This window comes from Sarcophilus harrisii, chromosome 1 (assembly GCF_902635505.1).
Source record: "Sarcophilus harrisii chromosome 1, mSarHar1.11, whole genome shotgun sequence".
In the NCBI taxonomy this organism is placed as follows: domain Eukaryota; kingdom Metazoa; phylum Chordata; class Mammalia; order Dasyuromorphia; family Dasyuridae; genus Sarcophilus; species Sarcophilus harrisii.
The window spans coordinates 586,123,101-586,148,665 of record NC_045426.1 but is presented as its reverse complement, the minus strand read 5'-3'; the positions used below and the strand labels follow the sequence as shown (position 1 = coordinate 586,148,665).

The 25,565-nt window shown below is 33.4% G+C and overlaps 1 protein-coding gene across 36 annotated transcripts in view; it reads right to left on the bottom strand.

The window, feature by feature from the left end:
- Positions 1 to 25,565, bottom strand: part of RIMS2 (regulating synaptic membrane exocytosis 2) — a 775,594-nt gene that overhangs the window by 337,661 nt on the left and 412,368 nt on the right. For all 36 annotated transcript variants that reach the window (XM_031947102.1, XM_031947076.1, XM_031947077.1 and 33 more), the window contains 3 exons: positions 24,960 to 25,090; positions 15,608 to 15,779; positions 13,138 to 13,291 (listed from right to left, as the gene is read on the bottom strand). In XM_031947102.1, coding sequence (XP_031802962.1) covers positions 13,138 to 13,291; positions 15,608 to 15,779; positions 24,960 to 25,090 — 457 coding nt within the window. The remainder of the gene's footprint in view (positions 1 to 13,137; positions 13,292 to 15,607; positions 15,780 to 24,959; positions 25,091 to 25,565) is intronic.

Here is a 25,565-nt window from a genome sequence, read left to right as displayed (position 1 = left end):
TAGAGGATTTTTTTATTCTAGATTTGTCTTTGCTGATTATAAGTCTATGAAGAGTTTGGGCTCTTAGTATGGGAGCACACATACTAAAACCTGACTCAATCAGATTCTGGCATTTCCTGCTTTAATATCAGCCTGGGTTTCTTTATGTGCATCCACTAACTGTGAGGAGTCTGGGTCTGGGTCTATAGTGTCCCTGTAGTCAGAGACTCTAGCAGGCAAGTAGAAACCATATCTATTTTTTCCTCAGCAAAAAGTCCCTGGTTCTGAAGGAAATTTATTTGGGGAAGAGGTGCTTCAGAATTCCAGTTCTAACTCTGTTCTTTTGTTTCTTTGGATTAGCTCTATATAAGTAGATGCCAGGTTGTCATATCTAGTACTACCTTTTGGCCACTGCAGTGAGAAAGATGCTAAGCAAAGAAAGTTGCTATTGGAAAAAGCCTCATCTTTGTTTAGTCTTTCATAACCCTTGCTGAGTTGCACTAAGATGCCTATGACCAACATGGTAGCATTATAGAAATAGTACTAGCCTGGAGTCAGGAAAACCTAAATGAAAACACTTACTCAGACACTTAATATAGCTGTATGATGTTAGGCAAGAAATTTATCCTTTCATACTTTCAGCTTCCTTACTTATAAAAATGCAGAAAATAATAATGCCTACTTCACAGAGTTGTTATGAGGATCAAATAGATAATATTTTAAAAGTTCTTTGTAAATGTTAAAGCACCAAATCAATGCTATTTATTATTATTGTAACTGATCAAAAGCATTTTGTTGCTTTTGCTCTCAAAAAAAAAAAATCTTCTATCAAAGGGAAAGTCAAGATGTAACCCAAGGTACTTCCTAGAATCTGATCATCTAAATTTTCTAAGATTCTATTAATTTAAATTTCCTTTTTGTTTATTTTGGGGTTAGATTTATTTAATTCTGATGGGAAAGTTCCCTACTAAAAGTTTTGCTTTCTGTATCTTCTTGTAACTGATTTAACTTCTCTAAGAATTTAGATGCTTTATCACCTGATGCATATGTGTTTAGTATTGATATTACTTCATTGTTTAGGAATTACCTTATCTCTTTTAATTAGATCTATTTTTGTTTTGTGTTTTGTGTTTTGTCTGAGATCAGAAGTTCTATCCCTGCTTTTTTTTTTTTTTTGCTTCAGCTTAAGCATAATATATCCTGCTCCAGTCTTTTATCCTTACTATGTGCGTATCTCTCTTTTAAATGTATTTATTGTAAACAACATATTTTAGGATTCTGGTTTTTAATCCATTCTGCTATGTACCTCCATTTTATGGGAGAATTCATCCCATTCATACTCACAGTTATGATGACTAGCTGTATATTTGTGTATTTCCTTCCATGCTATTTTTCCCCCTGAATATACCATTTTTTCTCTCTCTCTATCCTATCCTTCCTCACCAGTGTTTTATTTCAGATCATCCCCTACTTTCAATCTGTCTTCCCTTCTATCACCTCACCTCCCTTCTCTTACTCCTTTTTCCTACTGTTTCTACCTTCCTTTCTATTCAGTTTCTCCCTTTCTCCCGCTTTCTCTTCCTACTTCATTAAAGGGTAAGATCAATTTCTATTCTCACCTCTTTGAACCAAATATGATATTAATCTTCAGACAATGTAAATCCTCTTTCCTTCTTTCCTTCTACTATAATAGAATGTTTGTGCCTCTTCATGTTATCTAATTTACCCCATTTTACTTCCATTTCCCTCTTCTCCCAATATAATCCTTTTTCTACCCTTCAATGTCATTTTTTTAATATCATCATATCAAAGTCAACTTATACCCCCATTCTCTATATATACCCCTTCCAACTACCCTAATAAACAAGACAGTTCTCAAGTATTACAAATATCATATTCCCACATAGGGATACAAACAGTTTAATCTTTAAAAATAATAATATGTTGTTATTGTTTTAATCCTGTTTACCTTTTTATGCTTCTCTTGAGACATATTTAAAGATTAAAAGTTTTTGTTCTGGTCTTTTCAATAGAAATGACTAAAAGTCCTGTCTAAAAGATTTTGCTCAGTCCAGCTGAATAGGTGATTCTTGGTTGTAATCCAAGATCCTTTGCCCTCTAGAAGATGGCATTCTAGGGCCTCTAACACATTATTATATAAGTTACCCCATCCTGAGTATTCTTCACTGTGACTGCTAGATACTTAAATTGTTTCTTTCCAGCAGCTTATAGTATTTTCTTTTTGACCTTATAATTCCAGAATTTTGCTACAATATTTCTTGGAGTTTTCCTTATGAGATGTCTTTCAGGAGGTGATCAATGGTTTCTTTCAATGACTATTTTGCCCTCTGGTTCTAGTTGTGGTTTGTTTGTTTGCTTGTTTTTTTGATGATTTCTTGAAGAATGCTGTCCAGGCCCCCCCTTTTTGTTGGTAGTGTATTTCAGGTAGTGCAATAAGTTTTAAATTTTCTCTCCTGGATCTATTTTCCATGTCAGTTATTTTTCCAATGAGGCATTTTGCATTTTCTTCTATTTTTCATTCATTCTCTTTCATTTATTTGAGTGATTCTTGATTTCTCATACTCATTAGCTTTCATTTGCCCAGTTCTACTTTTTAATGTATGATTTTTCTTCAGTTAGCTTTTGTATATCCTTTTCCATTTGATTAATTCTACTTTTAAAGATGTTATTTTCTTCAGTAGTTTTTTTTGTTTGTTTGTTTGTTTTTGGTTTTTTTTTTTTTTTTTTGCATTTGGCCAGTTGTATGTTTTAAAGAATTGTTTTCCTTTTTCAAGCTGTTGACTCTCTCTTGCATACCTCTTATTTACTTTACCGATTCTTCTTATACCCTTTTTATTTGACTTTTTAAATCCTCTATAAGCTCTTTCAAGAAGGTTCTTTGTGCTTGATATCAATTCATATCCTGCTTTGAGATTTTTCATATAAGAATTTTGTCCTCCTCTAAGTTGGTATTTTGGTCTTCCCTGTCAACCCAGTAACTTTTTATGGTCAAGGTTTGTTTTTTTTTCTTGCTCATTTTCTTTCTTTTTCTTTTTTTCCTATTTCATGATTTTTTTTTTAATTTAATAGTCTTTTATTTACAGGTTATGTGCATGGGTAACTTTACAGCATTAACAATTGTCAAACCTCTTGTTCCAATTTTTCACCTCTTACATCCCACCCCCTCCCCCAGATGGCAGGATGACCAGTAGATGTTAAATATATTAAAATATAAATTAGATACACAATAAGTATACATGACCAAATCGTTATTTTGCTGTACAAAAAGAATCAGACTCTGAAATATTGTACAATTAGCTTGTGAAGGAAATCAAAAATGCAGGTGGGCATAAATATAGGGATTGGGAATTCAATGTAATGGTTTTTAGTCATCTCCCAGAGTTCTTTCTCTGGGCATACCTGGTTCAGTTCATTACTACTCCATTGGAAATGATTTGGTTGATCTTGCTAAGGATGGCCAGGTCCATCAGAACTGGTCATCATATAGTATTGTTGTTGAAGTATATAATGATCTCCTGGTCCTGTTCATTTCACTCAGCATCAGTTCGCATAAGTCTCTCCAGGCCTTTCTGAAATCATCTTGTTGGTCATTTCTTACAGAACAATAATATTCCGTAATATTCATATACCACAATTTATTCAGCCATTCTCCAACTGATGGGCATCCATTCAGTTTCCAGTTTCTAGCCACTACAAAGGTGCTACCACAAACATTTTGCACATACAGGTCCCTTCCCTTCTTTATGATCTCTTTGGGATATAAGCCCAGTAGTAACACTGCTGGATCAAAGGGTATGCACAGTTTGATAACTTTTTGAGCATAGTTCCAAACTACTCTCCAGAATGGTTGGATTCGTTCATAACTCCACCAACAATGCATCAATATCGCAGTTTTCCCGCATCCCCTCCAACAATCATCATTATTTTTTCCTGTCATCTTAGTCAATCTGACAGGTGTGTAATGGTATCTTAGAGTTGTCTTAATTTGCATTTCTCTGATTAATATGACTTGGAGCATCTTTTCATATGACTAGAAATGTTTCAATTTCTTCATCTGAATTGTCTGTTCATATCCTTTGACCATTTTCAATTGGAGAATGGCTTGATTTTTTGTAAATTAGGTTAATTCTCTATATATTTTGGAAATGGGCCTTTATCAGAACCTTGACTGTAAAATATTTTCCCAGTTTATTGGTTCCTTCTAATCTTTCTGCATTAATTTTTGTTTACAAAAACTTTTCAGTTTGGTATAATCAAATTTTCTATTTTGTGATCAGTAATGATCTCTAGTTCTTCTTTGCTCATAAGTCCTTCCCTTCCACAGGTCTAAGAGTAAACTATCCTGTTTCCTCTAATTTATTAATAATTTCATTCTTTATGCCTAGGTCATGAACCCATTTTGACCTTATCTTGGTTGTCTGATTAAAGTGTGGATCAATGCCTAGTTTCTGCCATATTAGTTTCCAATTTTCCCAGAAATTTTTATCAAACAGTAAGTTCTTATCCCAAAAGCTGCGGTCTTTGGGTTTGTCAAAGACTAGGTTGCTATAGTTGTTGACTGTTTTATCCCTTGAACCTAACCTATTCCACTGATCAACTAATCTATTCCTTACCCAATACCAGATGGTTTTGGTAACTGCTGCTCATAATATGTTTTAGATCTGGTACAGCTAAACCACCTTCATTTGATTTTTTCATTAATTCTTGAAATTCTTGACCTTTTGTTTTTTCCATATGTTTTGTTGTTATTTTTCTAGGTCATTAAAATGGTTTTGGGGAGTCTGTTGGTATAGGCGCTAAATAAATAGATTAGTTTGGGTAATAGTGTCATCTTTATTATATTTCTCGCCCTATCCAAGAGCATAATATTTTCAATTGGTTAGATCAGACTTAATTTGTGTGAAAGTGGTCTGTAATTTTGCTCATAAAGGTTTCGATTTTCCTTGGCAGATGATTCCTAAATATTTTATATTATCAGTAGTTACTTTAAATGGAATTTCTTTTGTAACTTGACTGTTGGATTTTGTTAGTGATATATAAGAATGTGATGACTTATGTGGGTTTATTTATAACCACAACTTTGCTAAAGTTGTGGATTAAATAACTTTTTAGTTAGAATCTCTGGGGTTCTCTAGTATACCATCATATCGTCGCAAAGGTGATAATTTGGTTTCCTCATTTGCTATTCTTATTCCTTTAATCTCTCTCAGCTCTTATTGCCAAAATAGCGTTTCTAATACAATTTAAATAGTAACGGTGATGGTGACAACCTTGTTTCTCCAGATCTTATTGGGAATGGTTGATTTGTCTCCATTACATATGATGTACTGATGGTTTTAAATAGATGCTGCTGATTATTTTAAGGAAAGTCCATTTATTCCTATACTCTCAATTGTTTTAATAGGATGGATGTTGGATTTTGTCAAATGCTTTTCTGCACCTATTGGGATGATCATATGGTTTTTTAGTTTGCTATTAATATGGCCTATTATTTGATAGTTTTCCTAATTTGACCAGCCCTGCACCTGGCATAAAATCCTACTTGATCATAATGTATTATCCTGGATGATTTTCTGTGGTCTTTTTGCTAATCCTTATTTAAGTTTTGGCATCAATATTCATTAGGAGATTGGTCTATAATTTTCTTTCTCTGTTTTCAACCTACCTGGTTTAGGTATCAGTACCATGTCTGTGTCATGGAAGGAATTTGGTAGGACTCCTTCATTCCCTATTTTATCAAATAATTTATATAGCATTGGGGAATTGTTCTTTAAATGTTTGTTAAAATTCACATGTAAATCCATCTGGTCAGGGTTTTTCTTAGGGAGTTGTTTAATTGCCTGTTCTATTTCTTTTCTGAAATGGAACTATTCAAAATTACTTCCTCCTTTAGTCTGGGAGTCTATATTTTGGGTAGTCATCCATTTCATTTAGGTTATCAAATTTATTGGCATAAAGGTTGACAAAATAACTCTATTATTTCTCTAATTTCCTCTTCATTGGTGGAAAGTTCTCCTTTTCATTTTAGGACTACTAATTTCATTTTCCTCCCTCCTTTCTAATCAGATTTTCCAAAGGCTTATCTATTTTATTGGCTTTTTCATAGAACCAACTCCTGGTTTTATTAATTAGTTCAATGTTTTTACTTTCAATATTTTTAATTTCTCCTTTTAATTTTAAATTTCAAATTTAGTATTTGATTGGGTTTTAATTTGGTCTTTTTTTTTTAGTTTGAACCCAACATTAATCTTTTCTTTCTCTTTTTATTCAAGTAGCTGTAAGGATATAAAATTCCTCTATTACCACTTTCGATCCCTAGATTTTGGTATTGACCTCATCATTTGTCATTATCTTGGTGAAATTATTAATTGTATCTATAATTTGCTGCTTCACCCAATCATTCTTTAAGATGAGATTGTTTAGTTTCCAATTACTTGTTGGTCTATTTACCCCTAACTTTTTGTTGGAATGTGTTTTATTGCATCGTGATCTGAAAGAAAGCATTTACTAGTTTCTGCTTTCTTGCATTTAATTTGAGATCTTTATGTCCTAATATATGGTCTATTTTGAATAGGTTCCATGAACTGCTGAGGAAAATTATATTCCTTTCTATCTCTTAATTTTCTCAAAGATCTAACATACCTAATTTTTCTAATATTCTATTTACTCTTTAATTTCTTTCCTATTTGTTTTGTGGTTTGGTTTGTCTAATTCTGAGAGTTGCAAGGTTGAGGATCTCCACTATTACAGTTTTGTTATCTATTTCTTCTTAACTCTCTTAACTTCTCCTTTAGGAAGTTGGATGCCATACCACTTCATGCATATATATTTTAATATTGATATTGCTTCATTGTTTATGCTTGCCCTTTAGCAGGATGTAGTTTCCTTCCATTCTCTTTTAATTAGGTCAATTTTTGCTTTTGCTTGATCTGAGATAAGGATGGCTACCCCCTTTTGACTTCACCTAAAGCATAATAGATTTTGCTTAGCCTTTTACCTTTACTCTATATGCCATCTCCCTGCTTTAAATGTGTTTCTTGTAAATAACATATTGAGGGGTTCTGAGTTTGATCCAGTCTGCTATCCTCCTCCTCTTTATGGGGGAGTTCATCCCATTCACATTTATGGTTAGAATTACTAAATTTGTATTTCCTGCCATCCTAATAACCCCAGATTATGTTTTACTTTTTCTTGCCTCCCCCAACCCTCTTTCCCCTTTTTGAACTTCTGTACCCCACTTCTATCATGATGCTTACCCTCTTTAGAATCCCTCCCTCCCCTTTGAATCTTTTCCCTTCCTTCCCTTATTACTCTTTTTCTTTCCCTTTTCCTCTCCTTTTTATGAGGTGAGAGAGAATTTTCTCTAAAACAAATGTCAATTATTTTTTCTTTGAGCCAACTCTGATGGGAGTAAGATTCACACAATGTTCCTCCCCTCTCTAAATTCCTCAGATATGATAAGTTCCTTTGCCTCTTCATGAGATGTGGTTTCCCTCTTTTTATCCCTCCTTCCCACCTTATTATGCCATTATCCCTTTTCCATATCTACTTCCCTTTTTTATGTTATATCAGTAAAATCAAATTATACATGTATTCTTTTTGTATATCCACAACAGAAATACAATGCTCAAGAGTTATTTTTACCTTTTCTACATCTCTTGAATTCTATGGTTGGAGATCAAATTTTTTGTTTAGTTCTGGTTTTCCTTAGAAACAAATGGAATTCATTTGTTTCATTAAATTCATCTTCTTCCCTGGAAGAAAATGCTCCAACTTAAGGTAGTTTATTCTGGCTGCATCCAAGTTCTTTTGCCTTTTGCAATATCAGATTCCAGGCCCTTCGATCCTTTAATGTGGAGGCAGCCAGATCTTGGGATCCTTATTGTGGCACCTCGTATTAAATTTTTTTTTTTTTGGCTGCTTGTAAAATTTTTTCCTTAATCTATAGTTCTAAATTTGGCCACAATATTCCTTGGGGTTTTATTTTAGGGTTTCTTTCAAAAGATGTTGGTGAATTCTTTCAATGCCTATTTTACCTTCGTTCTATTACATCTAGGGCAGTTCTCTTGATGATTTCTTGTAAAATAGTATCTAGGCTCTTTTTTCATCATAGTTTTCAGAAGTCCAATAATCCTCAGATTATCTCTCCTAGATCTATTTTCTAAATCTGTCGTTTTGCAAGTAGATAATTCATGTTTTTCAGTTTGTCATTTTGTTGTTTTGCTTGACTGATTCTTGCTGTCTCAATGAATCATTAGTTTCTATTTGTTCAGTTCTAATTTTTAAAGAATTATTTTCTTCTATTAGCTTATTTTATTTCTTTCTGTATATGTCAATTGAGTTTTTAAATGTATTGTTTTGGTCTGTGGAATTTTTTTCCATTTCACTAATTTTTTTTAGTGAATTGTTTTCTTTTTCAGTTCAAGATCCTACTTTTTCAATTTCTTTGTCTTTTTCCAACCCAGATCCTACTTTCTTGTGAGTTCTTTGCCAACACAAATCCTACTTTCTATGTTCTTTATTTTTTTCACAATTCTTACTTTCCTGAATTTTTTTTTTTTCCAATTGTATTTCAGGAAGTTGCCTCTTGTGGTTCTTTTCCTTTCCCCATTTATCTTCTTTTTTTGAGACTTTTAATGGTCTCTTCTATGTGAGCATCATGTAAAAAGAGGAAGTCTGGCATTTTTGCTATTTGTGTCCTTCAGGTTTTGACCTGCTCTTTTTCTGCATAGAAGTTTCATCATTCTTTCATCTTTTTTCTTTTAAAATTTGGGGTAGGCCCCGGAAAGGGGTTCCAGCCCTCTGGGGAAATAAGATGTAAATGGTTTTTTCAGAGGTATAGTGCTCGAGTTTTCCCCCCAACAGGGGGGATTCACACTGGTGAGCTATGGAACTCCCAGTTGGGCTGTGTGGGTTAGATTGCCCCAGGCAAACTAAAGGGGTAAAGTGTTACCCCCAGGCCGGGCCTCGGGGGCTGTGGGTGGCAGCTGACCACAAACCAACGATTCTACTGGGATTCTGCCTGGCAGTCTCTGCTCCAAAGTCTCTGCCCGATTGCAAATCGACCCTGTGAAAGCTCTATGGCCCCAAGCCGAGCTCCCCACTGCGCAGATTAGAGGCTAACCTGGGCTGTGCCCTCCTGCTATGCAGGTTCACAACTGCCCCAAGGAAAAGCACCATACTGCGGGTTGGGGCTGTAAGCTTGTGCTGAGATCTGTGCTTTCACTTTCGGTTTGAGGCTCTCCTCGGAACTTAATTTCTTTCCCAGTCTAAGCTGATCTCCCCCCTAGCCCCAGAACAAACCTTTTTTGGCGAGACTGCAGATTTTCTTTGGCTGGTGAGTTGTTATACTTCTTATCTTTACGAATTGTAGCAGTCAAGACTATTTTTGAGGCTCGATATAATATTGATAAAGAGGGTAAGAGAAGAGCTTAGAAAGTTGCATGTGCCTTCTCTGCCATCTTGGCTCCTATTTCATGATTTTTTAAAGTTGAGCTCTGCTCCCGGGACACATAGGATACTGTTCCAAGCTTTTTGTGTAGTTTTAAGATTTAGTTTTGTCCTATCTATTGCTTGGTTTCCCAGACTGGGAATTTGCCTTCTTCACTGAGACTGGAGGCTGCCCCACTGGTCTTCCTTGCTACTGTTCTACTGATCTAGGACCACAGGTCTCAGTTATTGATTGACAGTTATTAAGATACTCCCACTGATTTTCCCATATACTGCTTCATCTGGGCTGCACACAGTGAGACTGGCCTTTTAAAAGTCCTTCCAACCTGTCTAGAGCTGGAAAAATGTTTCATTTTGTCTCTTCTCTTTGTAGGCTCTGTCATTTAACACTGTTCAAAGGGTTGGTTTCAAGTTGTTGTCGATGGAAACTGGGAGAGTTCAAGCAGTGTCATGGCCACCATGGCTCCCCCTACTCCTTCCCCTATATATCTCTGATCTGTAGTTTTTTACAGAGTAACTAAGAAAATCTCAAAAGATTGAATAATTACATATATGCCACCAAAAATAAAATCTCTTATAGACTATTGGTGTTTAACAACTAAACCATTCATAATATATAGCCTAAGGGCCATATATTCACTCAAAAATCACTTATTATCTATATTTCATTGTCATTTTATTTATTTTGTTTAATATTTCCCAAACACATTTTAATTTAATTTGGAAACAATTAGGAGTACTGCAGTAGTGTATCTGACACTTCTGTTTTAGACTAATAACATTAAAAATAAGGTATAAGAAAAAGTTCATCCAATTAATAAAGACTAAACCATTTTATGTTTTCACCTGTCTACCCACAGTACTGAACCAACAGCATTATTTCTCTGTTTCTAATGTAATATATATTTTCCTTTGAAGACTTTATGGCTGTAAGCTGGACAATGTTATGCATATTGGAAGAAGTGAAGTGGTTATAAAGATGGTTACTACTTCCAAAAAACACTAAGTAATAATCAAATATGTAATAAGTCAAACATTAATCCAGTTAGTTTGACACAGAGAAAGGAATTAAGTTACAATATCAATGACTTGAATATTGTTTTAAGAGTAAAGAATAAAAAAAATTAAATGTGAAAAGCAGAAATTTAATTGTAAAAAGTAGAGGTTTTGTTAAGATGTTAAATTCCTATAAATATTTACATTTTAAAAGTTAAAAAACACAAGAAATTTTGCAATACAAGTTCCATATTTTCAAGGAGCTGGTGTGTTTCGTAATATCTTGCACACTTAGGGAATTCACTATCATGAATCACCCTTATTAAAGAATTAGTAAGTTAGAAAACTGGATAATTTGAAAAAGTAATACCACTTCAATAATGAAACATTTTAATAATTTCAAAGTAAAATTTCAGTCTTGGTGCATTTTTTTAAAGAATGTTATCAGCCAGCTTTCTCAGAAAAATCTCTACTGATATTGCTCATATTCATCAGCAGCACTACAATTATAATATACAAAAGTAGGCTATAGAAAAACCTCCATATTCATTAAAATTCTAACTTGTCCATAAACTAATCATTTATGCCCTGATATTTAGAATATATGATTACCATGTAATTATGTTATTATATGAAACATTTCTTTTACTTAGAAAAGGCAACTGTCTCTTACACATTCTTACTTTTTAATATTTATGCCTCTTTGGACAACCTTTTCAAAGATTATAAATAGTTTCCAAGATGGCTTTTTATCTCACTAAGAGACTTTTATACTAGAAGGTAATAATTACAAGACCAATGAATCTTTTAGAAATGAATTTACAAAATTTTTATAATGTTTGCAAAAATCAATTTGAATTCTTTAAAAAATTTAAATATGTATGTCAGAAAAAGGTAATTTTCATTAATGTCATTGACTTATCTTAATACTCAGGTTCATAAAATCTCTAAAACTAAAGTGTTAGCCTTCATGGAGGAAAAAAGAGTTTATATCTTTAGATGACTTAAGTAGTCTTTCTGTCAATAATGAGTATTGTATATAGTCTAACTTCTTGAAATATGGTTCATGACCCTATATTGGGACTCATAACTGAAAGTAGGAGTTGTGAAATTATGGTTTATTATCAGTAAATGCTTGATTTGTCTATCTATTTTATATGCCTGGGGTAAAAAAAAAATTTTTAGGGTGAAAAGGTGTCAAAGGGGGAAAAAGTTTATTGTTAACAACTCTAATATACATTTCATTGTCCTTATTGTTTACTTATACCTTCAACAACCATCTTTCTATTGATTTATAAATTTTGGAAATGCCTTGAGAATACTTTTAACAATTACACATATGGTTTAAATTTCTGTACTGCAGAGAAATGAATATAGGATTCAAGGGTCAAACCAGAGTTCCAAAATACAGGCTCATTAGCAGCATTATTCTAATTTGAAGACCCATTGAACATGATTTGGAAATCATTTGCAGATAAAATTAAAGTGCCAGAAAGTTACCACCTAAAAATAATTAAAGTAAAATAAATGGTAATTTCAAAAATTGTAAACATACCATAAGGGCATGTTGTAGTGGCAAATGTAAACAGGAGGTTGAATTGTCTTTGGGGATATTAGAAAGAGACAATCTGGGGAGTACTGTGAAAGAAAGAGAGAGACAGAGATACTGAGTTTGGTGGATATGAATATTCATGGAGAAAGATTAATTTTGTAGACTTTATTGTGGCAGAACTTTATTAAATTCTTCTCAACATTACCAAATTTCATCTACTCTGATTTCATTCTTATCAAGCAGCATGTTTAGTCATAATTTATTTTCCTCATCTTACCCTACCCACTTAGAAGGAAGTATCTCCTGGAAATTAAAAGTAATAGTTATCATGGCAAGTATATCTCCTCTTGTAAATTAATAAATGGCCTCTATAACTTGCAAATAAATCATTCTATTATAAGTTCAGATTAAATTCTCCAGAAGTTTCAAAATCAAGTCTCTAAACCCATATAATTGAAAACATGATGTAGTACCAAGATGTGATCGGCTTCAATTAGGCCTAGTCCAGAAACAATTAACCTATTCCTTGGTAACAGAATACAATACCCTCATTAAGAAAAGTCTTATAACTTCAGAGTTAAGAGGGATACCTGTTCGAAATGCCTTCAGAGGAAGTTTATTGCTTAAAGTAAATGGTAGAATTATTTGTTACAGATAAAAAACCATTCTCTAAAGTGGAAATAATCTTTGAAAAATACCAGGATATTTATAGCCACTGTTTGAGGGTTATATCCAGGGAACAAAGCAAAAATAATAAATATTTCTATAAGAGAAATACAAAATTAAGGAAACAAGGGCATACTTATTTGGATAATTGTTTTTTCCAAACAAAATATCACTGTATAGTTTAATTATTGTATTTAAGACTTTATATGCTAATGTTAAAATATATCAAATTTGCTTCATTTGGAGTTATATATTTGAAGAAACTGCAACAACCTTTATAAAAAGTATTCCATGAATTTTACATATGCAATATAACTTTGTTTTTATACAATTCAAAACAGACTTTAGTATCCTTGAGACATTATAAATCTATAAAATAAGCACAAGATATACAGCATCTTATAATTTTATAAAGAATCAAAAATGAGAAATATTCCAATAAGAAATAATAAATAAGAAATATTGAAACCTACTTTGCAATCTTCGCGTTGGGCTCTCCCCATGTGGCTGTCGGCGAGGCAAATATGGAGATGGGTGGGGAAGTGGCAATGAAGAAACATCATGTGTCTGAAGTTTATACCAATGAGGTTCATCATCTAATAATGCTGTCTCTAATTCAATTAGAATCTATAGAAGTAACAGGCACAGTGGTTGTTACAAAAGCAAGAAGAAACAGCAAACAAATTTTCTTACATGGTCACATATCTTTTGAAATAAGTTTAAAAGTACTATAGTAATTGAAAAGTAAAAATTTTAAAGAGATTTTTCATATATGTTGACAATTAGGGAGAAATCTAAAACATCTTTATCTGCTCTAAGTAAATAAGAATTTCAGTTTTCATTTTCTATTTAGCTTACTAGAAAAGTTTACAGAACTCAACTTTAACTAATGGGATGAAAATTCTGCAGCCAATTGAAATCTAATAACAATTATAATGAATAAAGCTTTATATAAAGAAATGATAAGTAAAAAAAATAGAAACAGAAAAGAGGAGAAAAAGATTTCTTTTGAATTTCAAAGAAAATGTGAGGTGAAGGATAGATGGGAAATGAACTATTTGTCTCACATTGATAATTACTGCTGATTACTTTGTAATTATTCATTCAAAATTCCTTCTTCCTTCTTGAGGCCCTAAAAAGGTCTGAAATGTGACATGAAATGACCCAGAAAGTGGCAAGAATCATCAAAGCTACTCCCTCTTTAATATCCATCTAATAACTAATGTTTGCACCTAAGGAAATATTGGAAATAAACAAAGTACTTCTCTTTAGAAGCAGAAAACTCAATTAGTCACTCATTGATTCAGTGAATATTTATTGCATAATTCTATATACGAGGCACTGAAGGAAACACAAAAACAAATAAGACAATTTCTATTCTACATGATTTGCAATGGTGACAAAAACCCTATACATGTAAACTTTCATTAAGAAATTCTTAACCTCTGAATAATAAGTTGGTTAAATTCCTAAAATAGATAAATACTAAACAGAGATTTTTATGGACAAATCATTAGGAATTTGCACTAAGTATGATATATGACAAGGGAAAGTCACAGATACAATTATTAATCAGTTCTATGATTTCCTCAATTTACAAGAAAACACGATTTAATTTACAAGCACTAAATAAATGACAACTTTGAGGTCTGATTCTTCTGGGGACTTCTCTCTGAAAGTACTCTCAGAAAGGAATAAAAAGAATTAAGAATTTCTGTGTGATACCAAATAAGAACATTTCTAGCTAGGTAACAGAATTATGTTCAAAGCATCACAGAAGTCACTGAAATGAATTTTAGTTAATTAATCTAATTTTACCTAATCAAGGAGATAATCTTTTGATGTATAGCATGGCTATGAAACAGTGTAAACTGATTTTCTCTTATTCCAAAAAGTAATCACTCTACTTTTCTGAAATCTCTGCTATTAGGATTTTGTTTGACTGTTTTGTTCCCAAAAATCCTTTTAAATGACTCTGAAAAATCAAGATATGCAAAAGATCTCATGTGATCTCAGTAAAGTGATGTGAACTCAGTAAAAAAAAATTACAAAAATGAAATAAAATGATATAAAATGGGATTTAAATATAAACCAATATTTTATCCAACAATACTTTAATTTTTATAACAGCTTAAGGAAGCAAATTAAAAACACAGTATTTGTCTCTGATTTTTTTTATTGTCTTTGATGAAAAAATACAAAAAGTAGGAGAAAAAACTCTCAGAGAATTTTTTCTTATAAAAATAATGTACTTTTGCTCAATTACTTAAAAGTTTTTGAATTCTTTTACTGGTATTTTAAAAACTAACATTATTCAACAAGTTACCAATGTTATGCCACAGTTCTCTTAACTGTTCTGACTCAGTTTCCCTGCACAAGTTTCCCTTATCTCAGTCTCCCTAACTATTCCCTTAGTCGTAAAAACCCACTCTGGTCCATTAAGATTGGGAACCGTTTACCCTAAGGTTATAAATTGTTAGCAAGATAAACAAGAGAGCAGAACTCCTGACTGTTTCCTGTTCTCAAATTTACAATATTCCTCTAAAAATATTCCAAGATACCTCACTGACATCTTTATCTCTGGGTATTCAGACATCCTGTCTCTGGGCTTTTAAGATTTATGGTCTCCCCCCATCCTGACAGAAGTTTTCCCGGGCTTCTTACCCTTTCTTTGTCTCTAGAGGGTATTTAAGAGTTTGAGATATGCCCATTCAGCTGCTGGATTCTTTGAGATGACAGTCTCCTCCAGCCCTGGGACCAACATGGTTTCCTTGGTCCCAGTATATTTTTATCTCTATCTGACTGGATAATTTGAGACAAGAGTCCTGTCCAATCAATTATACTCTCCAATTAATAAAATATTGAAAATTCTCTAATCTCTCTCCTGCCTCAGTTTCTCCAGCATTACACCAATAGTTTAAGTTTATAAATAATTCCACATACCTCTCCTAAAAATTCACTTTCTTCCTCTCGGACTCGAGCTTGATCCCAAAGAGTAATCTCCAACATTCTTTCTCGAAATTCTCTCCGATGAACTGGAGAGTAAATGAATGTTTGATTCCATTTGGGTTCCAATGTTTTCTTTACTGTTTTAGTTCTTCGTTTATTTTTATCACTACAAAGGATAATAAAAAAATGTTAGCTTTTACAAAAGTTTAAATTGTGCTACATATCTATATATGATTGGCTATAAACTGAGGCAATGTCATCTAAACTTTAGAACATCTGAATTAACCAGAATTAAAAGAATTTTAATAATTTAATTTAATAATTTTAAAGGATCTAATAATTATTTAATAAATCTTAAGTAGAATATGAAATTCTGAATATAATTTTGTTTTGATTTGTCACAGAGTAAAAAATGTATTAATGTCCTAGATTTTTTCATGAAAAATTTTATGCTCTGAAAATTTGAATGAAAAAAAATTGTTTTGTAAAAATTGATACCTAATTTGAAATTACTAGGATGTTTCATCTAAAATAATGAATACTTTAGAAGCCTCACAGTCTCAATAAATGGAAATAGCATACATGAAATAAGGAACAGTATGAAGCATGAAGCTATATTACAAATTATATTTGGGACTATCAGGATGATTAATTCTCTAAACTCTCTGGTAGTTACCAGTCAGCAAGCATTTATCAAACATTTAGTATGTGTCAGCTAAAAGCTAAAACTGCAAAGGTCAAAACAACTCCTGCTCTTAATCTTCTTAATGGTGGAGACAACATGCAAACAACTATGTGTATATAAAATATAGAGAACAGAAGCAGAGGCAAATAAAACAAACAGTGAGGGTTATCCAGAGTTACAGATCATTAGTAAATTAGGAATGGTAAAAGATGCTATTGATTAGATATGAGATATTTGAGGATCTTGAGTGACAGTGGAATGGCAGACCTTGACATCAAAACTGATCAAATGCAGTCAGAGTGGGAGAGACATGCTGTGAGAATGAGAAAAGGTCAATGTCTCATCCCTATAAACATATGGTGCAAATCCTTTGGTAAACCCTCTCGACTCCTCAACCATCAAAAGATTATAGGATGTTAGAGCTGAAAGAGCTTTAGACATGATATAATTCTCCTATTTTACTTTTAAAAATACTTCCCCAAAGTCACAAGGTTAGTAGGAGTCACGATTTGCTAGGTCTTCTGACTTTAGAACTGATTTTACTGCTTTTCTACATTATTAATTCCCTGTCTCATCCCTTACAATGACTTCCATACTTTCTCCTCTTTCCTTAAGCCTCCAAAGTCTACTACCCTTGTCCTTTACAGCAAATGATCCTTTTCCTTCACTGAAAGCAAGAGCATCTAATGATAGTTTCCTCAGCTCCTTTACTGAAAAATTTTCAGCAGCACCACCCACTTTTCATTTTGTCTCTTGCTTTAAGGAATATGCTCTTACCCTATCCCTGACTCTTCTACTTATTCTGATAGTCATCCCTTTTATCATTCTCCTCTTCATCTTTTACTGCCCCTTCTTCTTACAAACAGATCTGTTCCTTCCCATCAGTCTGGCCCTATCAATCCATTCATGCCACTTTCTCAAAAAACACCAATATGCTCCCTCAACTTCAGATGACAATGGAATATGGGTCCCAGAGGCAAGAGCAGGGAACTGAAGCCCTGGTCACAGTGGGAATAGAGACAAAGGGTTATGTTCTGAGGGGAGAGGCTGGGGGATGAGTCTGGCTGGGTAAGAAGATCAAGGGGAGGAGAGATGATATGGATGGAGGATGGGAGAACTTGGTATTGTCTGAGGAGAGTAGATGAATTAATGACAATAATGATGGACAGCCTGATATGAGCAGGAGTAGGGACCCTAAATGGCACAGAGTAGATTCCTGGGCCTGAGGAATAAGGGCTTGTTGTCAAGGGAAGGATTTGAGAGTTAAGTGTTGGAAAGAAATAAATTAGACTTGACCTGATCTGAGCATGAGGACTCAGTTGGAAGAGTAAAGGACAGGGTGCCTGAAAGGGAGTTATGCGAGGGAAGGGAGTGCTAAGGGAAAGGTCTAGCAAGAAAACAAGTTGGGCAAAAGGAAGAGTCTGACAGTGAGATCTGAGATGCCTATTTTGCTGTGATCTCTGAATGCTAATGTAGGCTGAAGGTCTGATGTGAAGAAGAGTAAAGCAATTAACCTAGAACTCTTAAAATGATGAACCTAGGGATAGACAGCTTGTGTGATGGGGAAGGGCTCCATGGACAAATAAACCTGTGCAGATATATTTGAGAGGGTTACATCATCCCTTAAAAATGAAGAAAGAGTCCAAAGGCTTTCTAGGACAACCAGGTATGGAGCCCTCAAGGACAAATTGTGAAAGTTCACATGATCTATCCTTGAGGACTGATAACTTGCTCTGCACATGCTCAGAAGCCGGTGCTTGCCACATGGGGTTTGGAGTGCTCTGGAGGAGTTTGCATTTTTCCCACATTTCCCCCAGGCTTTGTAATTGAATAAAGTAAACCATTTGACCAATAAAATTTAAAAAAAAAAATTTAAGTCATTAGGTGTTTTCATTTGGTGGAGGGAGAGGGAGGAGGGAATAAGGGGAGGGGGAACCTATCAAACCTCTTCAGACTGACTTCCCTTAAAGCCAGGAGCTGAAAAAGTGCAGTAATCACATCAAGGGATTACCAATTGTGGATATAATTAGATAAATGGAGTAAAAAGGAAGATTTGAGCTGTGCTAAAATGATAATCTGCTCCTTGCCAAAAACCTCCCTTTTTATCTGACTTTAAAATTGGTAGTATTAAAGGGCAACATTATTGTGACTGGAAAAGGAAAAGAAAGGAAGAAAGCAAGGATAATTTATCTCCACATGATACTTGGAAATTGTTTATCAGATTAAACAGTTGATGAAATAAAAGTACAGATTCCTGATTAGATGAGATACAGAATAGGTGAATCTATAGGGAGATAAAGTAGATCCAAGATAATAGGATAAATTGACACTGGACACTGATCATTTAGACTTGGAGCCTTAGTCCTTAAAATAGCTGGGGGGGGGGGGGCGGGGAAGTTATATATTGTGAGGCAATCCTAGTATCCATCCAAAAGTAGTCTTTGAGAACCGAGTTTTATATAATTCATTTATCTTAGAGAATAGTGATTATTAATCAAGATATCTAAGGGTAGATTTCAGAATGAGGGGAATATGCCAGCTTGCAAGAGGAGAAAGTTACATCTGAATTAAAAATCCCACCTCAGACATTTACTAGCTATGTTACCTGGCAAAGTCATTTTACTTCTTAATGTTTTCTCAACTATATGTAAAATAGTAAGGTTAATTATATCATCTACTTCTCAAAGTAGTTGTGAAGATAAGGTGAGAGAATATTTGTAAAAAGTATTTAGTTCAATGCCTAGCACATAATAGGTACTATATAATGCTAATTCCCTCCAGCCATTTTGGAATTAGTTTTTACTAGACTGCTGAAAGAGTCCCTGAACACAATTGTTAAGATCTCTCATCTGGAATTAAATCTTCATTATCCTTGCTAAGGAAAAACAAGATAAGGATAGTTTTGTTTTGTTTTTTTGCTGAAGCAACTGGTATCAAGTGACTTGCCCAGAGTCACACAGCCAGAAAATGTTGTGTCTAAAATCACATTTGAACTCAGGTCCTCTTGACTTCAGGGCTGGTGCTCCAACTGCTACACCAACTAGGTGCCCCTATTTTTTTAAAGGATAACCTAATAGTGTTTTTATTTTTTCATTTCCTATCTTCATAAATTCAATTATGTCATGTCAGCCTAAGGTTAGTTACAGGTGATTCTAAATCTAGAGCAATTTATTCAAGGAGAAACAGTTTAGTATCTGAATAGAGAGCTGTTCACTTCCTTGGGAAGACCTGAATTTATTTCTAGCTGAAGATACATATTGTCCATATGTCTTTGAGCAAACTATTTAACCTTTCAGTATCCCTAGAAATTCTGTTACCAAATGATGTATAGAAAAAAAGTAGTTTCTTACCCCAATACAATCACAGGTCTGGATCAGATACAGTTTAATCAGAGTTAATCAAGATTTTTATCTTCTAATTTTCCTATCAAAACCCTCCCCCTTTTACAAACTTCTCTTCTATTGAGGGTACCACCATTCTTCAAAATAATCAAAGTTCACAATCTCAGAGTCATTCTTTATTTTTCTCTCCCTCATCTACTTATTCATTAAGTTTCCTGGTCCTATTTATTCTATTTCTATCTCTTGAATCTCTCCCCTTGTTTCCCTAGCAACTATTTTAGTTCAGATATTCATTTCCTCTCACATTGACTATTGTATTAGTTTCCTAAAGGTCTGTCCATGCCATTACATGCTTATGAATCTTCGGTGGCTTCTGGATTTGGTGAAATACAAAGTAAAGATATTATTCATAATCTACTGCCATGATGGAGTTCATATCATATTGCATTAAAATAAAACAAATGTCATAATACTATGTCAAATAAATGATCCATACAGCCCAGTTCTGTAACAGTGGTGGGCCTCAAGCAAAGCTGTGAATTAAACAAATTGTTTTATTGTTCTTCCAGGCATAGAACTATAGAATTGAAAAAGACTAAATAGCTCCTACTACAAGCTTCTTATTTTATGGAAAAAGAAATTAAATGACCATAGAAGATAAATTACTTACACAGATTACAAGTCTAGCTATATTAGACCATATGGGCATGAAACTCATGTTTTCTCAGGGTCCAATGCTCTTTTCCCTCCATGAAATTGCCTTTTTCTATTATTGTCCTTGTTAGCATTCTCTTTCATGTTGTCCCCAAATAACTAGAGTTCCCTACTCTGACTTTCCCACTCCTGATTTCCTAGGTAATATTATTAAGACTTAAAAGAGTCTATGTCCTACTCTAGGGCCTGACTAGATAACTTGATAACCTAAAAATCTATTGTTCTCAGTTTGAACTAGATAGTTTCCCAAGGTCCTTCCAATTCTAAATCTATGATCTTATGACTACATCACAGAATCAAAGAATTTTTAAAGATAGAGGGGCACCACATAGAAAATCCCATCATTTTACAGACAACTAAGGCCTAAAGAGATTTTTACTTGGTTTCATGTCATACAGTGAGGAGTAGAGCTCTGAACAGAACCCAGATACTTAACATATAACCACTTAAAGAGAATTTTTAAACTGGAAAAAAGTTGTAATGTTCTCTGTTTCGGTTTCCTGGAGGTCTCTGGGAGCAGCCTTTGTTTCAGTTCAGTAATCACCACAGCAGTAGCCAGGGGTTAAAGTCCAAATCCTTTATTGTCCCCTTCAAAATCATGTCTCCTTCACTTGGGGCTCGGCTAGTTTTTCTGGAGGCCTATCTCTCTCTTTGGTTCCAACAGCTTGAGCCCCCACCTGCCTTCTCTGGCTTCTGAATCTCCCCGACTTCTAAGATTTGTGCTTCAGCCTCCAGCCACCACAAGAGTGGACGATGGAATGAATCTCTGTCAACCTCTGAGAGCTTCTAGTGCTCTTGTCTTTGAATCTCTGAATCTCCCTGACTGAAGCTTCTAGTGTGTAGCATATACACTGAGTACAAACCCATCATTATATCGCTAGGAAACCATTATTTGTTGTAGGATTAAATCAATGCTAAACTAGATTTAACCATTGTCTCCTCAATTCTACTTAGTACCTTGTTTCAAGTTCTCTCGCCCATAACATCTCCTTGTAGGATTAAATCAATCAAATTAACCATGCTAAATTAGATAACTATTGTCTCTATCAATTCCACTGACCCATAACAAAAAGTGATCATTAATATCATTTAATCCAACTCTCTCATAAGTAGCTGAATTAAGTTGCAGAAAAGTTAAGTAATTTGCATAAAGTCACATAGCTAGTGAGGAGCATAAGATAGAACTATGAAATACTTGTCCAGTACTCTACCAGAAAGCCTCTTTGTTTTGTTTTAATATTAGTGAATAGTAATATACTATCTTTCCACACCTCCATAACTTCTATATTTAAGCTGGGACTTTCAATGAGTAAATGAAAAAAATGTTTAACAAGTGTTAACATGTTCCAGGTACTATGCCTGAGAACTAAAGATTATGTATTCTGTGTTCTTTGGGTATAAAACTTATCAAAAGGAATGGGATTTGGGATAAGAATTCTTCTGAGCTCACAGGTAGTACAATGGCTCTTGTTAGGGGTATTCCATCCATAGCTCAGAGTCTGTCACTATTGTACCTTAAGCCATGGGTCTAAACTCCAAATACAATTCTCACATCTCATCTTATTCAACTGTTCACTTCTAAATTCATGCATTAAGAGAGGGAATTGGATTTGATGATCACTATGATATTTTCCAGCTGTGCAATTTTATTATTCTAAATGAGTTATCTTTAGTGAACTCTGCTACTATGCAAAGTGTAATAAATTGGGGACCTTAGCCTTCTTTCTTTCCAAGTTTTTAATTACCCATTACTCCTCCCTGGATCATGTCTCCTACTGAATCATCTACAGAAAAAAAGTTTGTGTGTGTGTGTGTGTGTGTGTGTGTGTGTGTGTTTTCTTTTTTCTTTCTTTCTTCTCCTCCTTCTCTTCTTCCTCCTTATTCTCCTCCTCCTCCTCCTTCTTCCTTTTCCTTCCTTCTCCTTCTTCCTTCTTCTTTTTCTACTTTCTTCTTTCCTCCCTTCACCCCTCTGTTTTCCTTCTTCCCCACCTTCTAACCTTCTCTTTCCCCTCTTCTACTTGCTGTCTGCCTGCCTGAAACCTCAGAATAATACCTGTCAAATCCTCATGGAAAAGGCTTTGAAATAAATATATGTAGTATAAACAAATTGTTTATAAGCTGACTGTTTAAAAAGAAGTTTCAGGAAGAATTTACTTAAATTCATGAATATATATAACTGTCCCACAAGAAAAAATGAAACATACTCAAGATAGATACTTAACCTTTTGAGATCAATATTAATCATGTTCTCTCAATAAAGTATCTGCTTCTACAGAGTCAGAGGCAGAATACTAGAATGGAAAAACTACATAGCTCTTGTTTTTTTTTTTTTTGTTTTTTTTTTTTTACACATATTAAAATCATATTGTTCCTTTTTGAAAAAATAATTCCTAAGAAGGTATTTGGATGAAAATTCAACACGTGTTGTCTTGGTGATATGAAATCATTAAAAATTTATTATACTGCAATATCTGAAGATGTAAAAGCTTTGGAAAAGGAAGACAATACAGAAATGCATGGTATTTGTAAGTACAGGAGATGAACCATCATATACAGAAAGATCAAAGAATAATAGTTACAATGATACCCCCAAAATGTAAAAAGACCTAGGAAAAAAGTTTCCAGCTCTTTAGGTAAAGCATAGTCTGTAATAATGATATAAAATAATATAGCTAAGATTTATATAGTGCTTTAAGGTTTGCAAGGCTCTTCAAAGATAGTATCTCATTTGCTTTTTATAACCAGTCTAGAAGGAATCAGCTATTATTTCCCCCATTTTAAAGATTATCATATGTTTTTTATGGAGAGACAGGGTGACAGAGTGGGGTGGAACTATAAAATTTCAATTTTATAATACATATTGTAATATGCATTACATATTATGTAATATATATGCATTACGTTTTATTAAGGGATCACATTTATACTTGTTATCTAAGAGAAGAGGATTGCATTTTAGTTTGAGTTTAGGTTTTGGGTTTGGAGTTTTTTTGGCCATTTGCCGTGTTAATTCAGTCTCAGCAAATTATAACCCTGAACACTATGTAATTAGCCTGGAACTCTAGACAAAAAGGAAGGATATAATTTATTGAATCCATGGTAATAGCCAGTTCAATATCATTTCATTGTTTTCTCAATCATTTGACATACTTTGCTGCTGAAAGCTCTAAGAATAATAGTCTTTTCCAATAGGTAAAATATTACTATATTCCATGGGCTATCTAAAATTTTAAAGTTTAAGTACAAAAATATATGTAATCAGCAGAGGAAAAAAATTTCTTTATTGAAGCAGACCTGTGACTTACCTTGGATCACATAGTCATTATTTTTCAGAAGGGTAAATAGGTCTTTTTGACTCAAGGGGGTCAGCTCCATTTTGCCTTTAAAATTAAGGTTTAAAATCATACCCATATGATATTGATAAATAAAAAGGTAATCACAATCTAGCTGCAAAATTTGGCAATCAGTATGTGGAGTTTTTTGTTTTGTTTTGTTTTGTTTTGTTTTTTTAATGTGGAATAACTCTGGAGAATATAGAATTAATCGCATACTGAAGAAGTTATTCCCAGAACCAATGTTTTTTTTTTTTTTTTTTTTAAATAATCTAATGGCATAATATAGGGGTTCTTAATCATTTTCGGTATGAATCTTGTTGGCAGCCTGATGTAACTTATGGATCTCACCTCATATTAACATTTTTAAAAATATAAAATAAAGTATATAGGATTATAAGGCAAACCAATTATACTGAAATACAATTATCAAAATATTTTTAAAAAACAAGAAAAACATTGATGTGTAGTTAAGATCACCTGGTATGAGGTAATGCCTAATAATTGGGCCATAGGAATAATATAATAAATGTTTTTTTAAATTCATTCATTTACCGAAGAGCAAGTTAAAAAATCAAATGAGTTCATGTGGGAAAAGAGTGCAGAGTGTTCACTAAAAACTTTTAAATTTTCCTAATGAATTATGATTCAGCTTGGCTTACTACATGAAACTACATTTATGACCCCACAGCTGCCAGTGTCTTTTTTATACATGCACAACTATGTTTATATATCTATTTTATATGCATTGTGTATATGTTGCCTCTTTTAATACACTCAAAGATTTTTTAAGGGCAGGAAACTTTTTGTAACCCTAGTGCCTAGCACAATTATTTTGAACAGAGCAGACACTTAATTATTACATCTTGATTAATTTGTGTACATATGTATTGCTTAAAAAGAAGTATGCCTTGGTGGGAAAAGTGCTAAACTTGGGAGTCAGACTTTGATTCAAGGCTCACTTCTAATATGCAGTAGTTATATAGTAGTGAGCAAGTTGTGTAACCTATTACAGCTTCAGTCTTCATCTCCTCTACAAAATTATGGAGGCATTAAAGACAATGTTCATGGAGAAAGTTCATAATGATGATGAAATTATGTACAATGTATTTTAATTTTTGGCTGTCTCAAGTTATATAAATATTCTATATAGAATCAGCCTATTATGTATCTTAATAAACAAACAAAAAAGACAGCCTTTGTAACACATTTTTTAAAAATTATATCTTTTGTGCTTGTTTTTAGAAATACTTTATTTTTTCTCTTGTTCCTACCTTCTATCCGGAAGAAAGTAAATTTTGACATAGGGATTCCGTGGTCTCCCATCTTCCCTGGAAGGGAGATCCTTTGCTCCCAGAATTGTAACTATCAATTGATGACCAACTTTATCATACCATAGTTTTATCTGAAAAGGAAAACAAAACAAAACAAAACACAAAACATTAATCCGTCCTTATTTTTAATAAGATAGCATAATGTTTGTAACCCCACCTACCAAGTTCATCTTTCCACCTTACAACTTACTTTTAGATTAGCACAGATTCAAATTATACTGTTCCATTAGCAAGTTATGTTGGAAAAAATGAAAGGATATGCTATAATAACTTCAATGTACTAAAATTGTCAATTTGTATATATCAAACAGCATAATTTATTTTGAAGTTTATGCAAATTACTTAGAATTTTGTTTCTAAAAGTAATTTAGAATATGCTTAGATTTCTGATTAAATACTTGTTTTTGTATAACTTTAAAAAGTTATATTACTATTCCAAGGGTAAAATTTATCTAAATTGTGCCACATCTCAGCTTAGTAGCAGCAAAAGGAATGTTTCTGTATTCTACATTGGTAACCTGTTCACAAAATTCAAAAGGAATTTTT